General features: G+C 45.1%; 1 protein-coding gene across 1 annotated transcript in view; it reads left to right on the top strand.

Annotated features, from left to right (window-relative positions):
- The window catches only part of shisa7b (shisa family member 7), an 8,371-nt gene extending 5,351 nt beyond the window's left edge, over window positions 1-3,020 (top strand). The window contains 1 exon segment of the mRNA XM_017041100.2: window positions 1-3,020. This exon segment is cut by the window's left edge and continues 77 nt beyond it. Coding sequence (XP_016896589.1) covers window positions 1-350 — 350 coding nt within the window. The 3' untranslated portion in view covers window positions 351-3,020.
- The last annotated feature ends 6 nt before the right edge of the window (window positions 3,021-3,026 follow it).

Genomic DNA, 3,026 nt, shown 5'->3' with positions numbered 1-3,026 from the left:
GAGGTGTTCCCACCATGGGCCGACTCAGCCACCACCAGAAAGCTCAGTCGCAGCAGAACATCTGCGTCACGCCATCAATGGACCGACACCACATGATCAAAATGAACTCGCATCCCACTTCCAGCCACGACCACGATCCTGGCTCCGTTGTGCGGGTGGGAGTGGGCCTTAGCATGCACGGAGGGTGGGATGGCCGTGGCACCGCTGCCATCGGGGGTCACCCCAACCCCCGACGCATGGCTTTCGCCACCAAGAGGCAGAACACCATTGAACAGCTGCACTTCATCCCAGGAGGAGCAGCAGGAGGACAAGGACTCCGCACAGGGAGTAAGAATGAGGTGACGGTGTGAGGCGTGAGAGGAGGTGCAGGAGGTGGAGGAGGTGGAGGTTTTAGCACAGCTGCTTCTAAGGTCTGCTGCCACAGAATGAACTGCAGAAGAGAAACAAAGGATTGTGGGAAAGTCTGAGTCAGATTCTTTAAAAACGGTTTGGAAAGTCCTTCCTGAAAGTCAGCTGCTCCAGGATCCTTGAGACAAAAGAGTGAATGAAATGAAGTCCTGGACAAGGGTCGGTGCTTCTCCAAGGCAAGAACCCTTCTCTGGTTTTTGGATCTGTCCAAGCTGCCCAGACAGAACTCCTCCTTTAAATGCTGTGTGGGAGGAATTCTTCAAAGGCAGAATACTTCCTTTGAAGGACTATTCAAAGGAATGATTCTTCAAAGGAAGATTTAAAGGTCAAACTAATGTCCTTTCTTCCTGAGAACCAGATAAAACCTGTTAGCTTCAGTTTGCCTTAACATGTTTTTTTTAAACCAAATGATGTAATAAAACAAAAACAGTATCCCAGAAAACTTGATGCCACAGCAGCAAAAAAAGATTAGTTTCTTCAATCCTAGAGACCGGGTCTGTCTCTCGTGGGTCTACAGTGGAGCAGCCTCTGTCTGGGTCAGAGCGCCACCACCCACACATTCTTCTCTACAAAATTTGACATGTTTTATAAAATTTCAAGACTTGTGTCTTCAAAGTTTGGGTCTGTGAAGGCAGCACAGGCCTGTCCGTGAACTGAGGTTGGTTGGACGACCAATGGGCCAACCAGTGTCGGATGAATAACATTCACACCACCAACCCAAAAGTCATTTTTCAAAGATCTAAGGTACATCAAAGGAACTCTCTTTGCTCCCATCAAACGTTACCTCCAGCTCCTATGACTGTTTGTTTGGCTGCAGAAAAAAAAACAAAAAAAAAACTGCTTCACTGAGAAACGTGGCTGAAAGTGAAAGTGGTTTCAGGATATTTGCCTTTAATCAGAGCTTCTCCCACTTCCTGACACATCATTTTTCATCGTTTTTCCAGTTTTATTTCTTCTTGATCTGTGGGAGTGGACTTTGGCCACGAGCCAGGGCAAAGGTCAAGTGTGAATCTGAAGTTCTTCTTTTGGCACTGTCAACTTGAAACATTTCTTTACAACAAGATGGAAGATTTTGTACCACTACAGACTGTGGGTCTGATTAGAACACACACACACACACACACATTTAGATAATTGATTATATAATATGGCCATATGTCTGATGACATTTTTTACCTCCTGATGTGATTTTTATTTGTGTGTGAAGTGAGTGTGTTTTGTGTGTTGTGCTGTGATTGGCCATAACATTAACAACTGTCTCATAAATCAAACATAAAAATCACTGTTAGAAACTTGTTGCTGCCACTTTTTAAGAAACGCACTTTGACAACACAACATGAGAAAAAGAGCGAGAGAAGACGGTTCTGACACAGGGCCGCCACAAAGGGCTAAAGTGAATGTTACGACAGGTGTGTGTGTGTGTGTGTGTGTTAGTGTGTGTGTGTGTGTGCTGTGATCACATACGTGGTCAAACATTCTTTTCTACTTTGTGTCAGAGTTCATTCTGATTGATGTTTTTCCTGCAGTGTCATTGACTCACTGCTGTGGGGTCATAGTTCACAGGTGGGGTCATAGTTCACAGGTGGGGTCAGAGGATGATCAGGATGATCTGATACAACACGCCAAGCATATGTGACACTGGTTTGGTAGATGTGGCTCACCCTGTGGTGTCGTCGACATGTGACTAACATCAGTGACCAGATCTGACCGGTCTGGTCTACGACAGACTGACGTCCAGGTGGTCCAGGTCACACGTGGTCCACTTTAGGCTCCCTCGGAGTGGTCCAGATTAAGGACTACCTGTACTGGATTTTTGTGTGTTTTATTTTAGTGATCTGATCACAGAGACCTTAGGGGTTCACTGGACTGAAGCTACATAGAGTAGAACCTGGACTCAGGGTCACCTGACCACGTGGAGTTCTACAAGGTTCTGATGACTTCACTTCCTGTCTTTGCTGTTTGAGTTTCCTCTCTCACACTCTACGCTGATGATGTTAAAATCCTGTGACCTGATCATGTATTATTTAATCTTTAAATGTGAAATTCAATCTGTTAACTTTTATGACAAAAACACATGAAAAAAGCAACATGGAGGCTGCAAGATGATGATGTAAGAGGCCAGGGTTAATGATGTCATGTCCTATGTGAGAATGTGTGCTTGATGTCTTCCTCACATCTTTAATGTCTTTGATTCACTTCTTTTATCAAAGGTGTAGACTAACCCAGAATGTCAGCCGCCCACCGCCACCTCTGTCGACCAAAGCCGGAGTCACTTGGTAAAACTTTGGGTTTGGATCTGTGTCCTTTGTTATGATGTTCCTCCTGACACGTGTGTTAGAGATCAGAGAAATCAGTGTGTCACAAACTGAACAACAGCTTCATCCTTTTAAGACAAACATTAACAACAGGAAACTGGCCTTTGTAAACCACCCAAACCGAAGCTACGCTGCCTCCTGTGGTCAGCTTGTAAAACTGAGGTCACAAAATAACCGTTTCAAACTGATGGAGGCAGCAGTGTTGAAACACTGGTTGACTGTGGTTGACCCTGGTCCGTTTCCTGTCGTTAAAGTCTGACTGTAGGTCAGCTGAAGACAGGGTCTTTAAATGTCGGAGTTTAA

This window comes from Cynoglossus semilaevis, chromosome 18, assembly GCF_000523025.1.
Source record: "Cynoglossus semilaevis isolate Cse_v1.0 chromosome 18, Cse_v1.0, whole genome shotgun sequence".
NCBI lineage: Eukaryota > Metazoa > Chordata > Actinopteri > Pleuronectiformes > Cynoglossidae > Cynoglossus > Cynoglossus semilaevis.
This window is presented reverse-complemented; position numbering and strand designations above follow the sequence as displayed.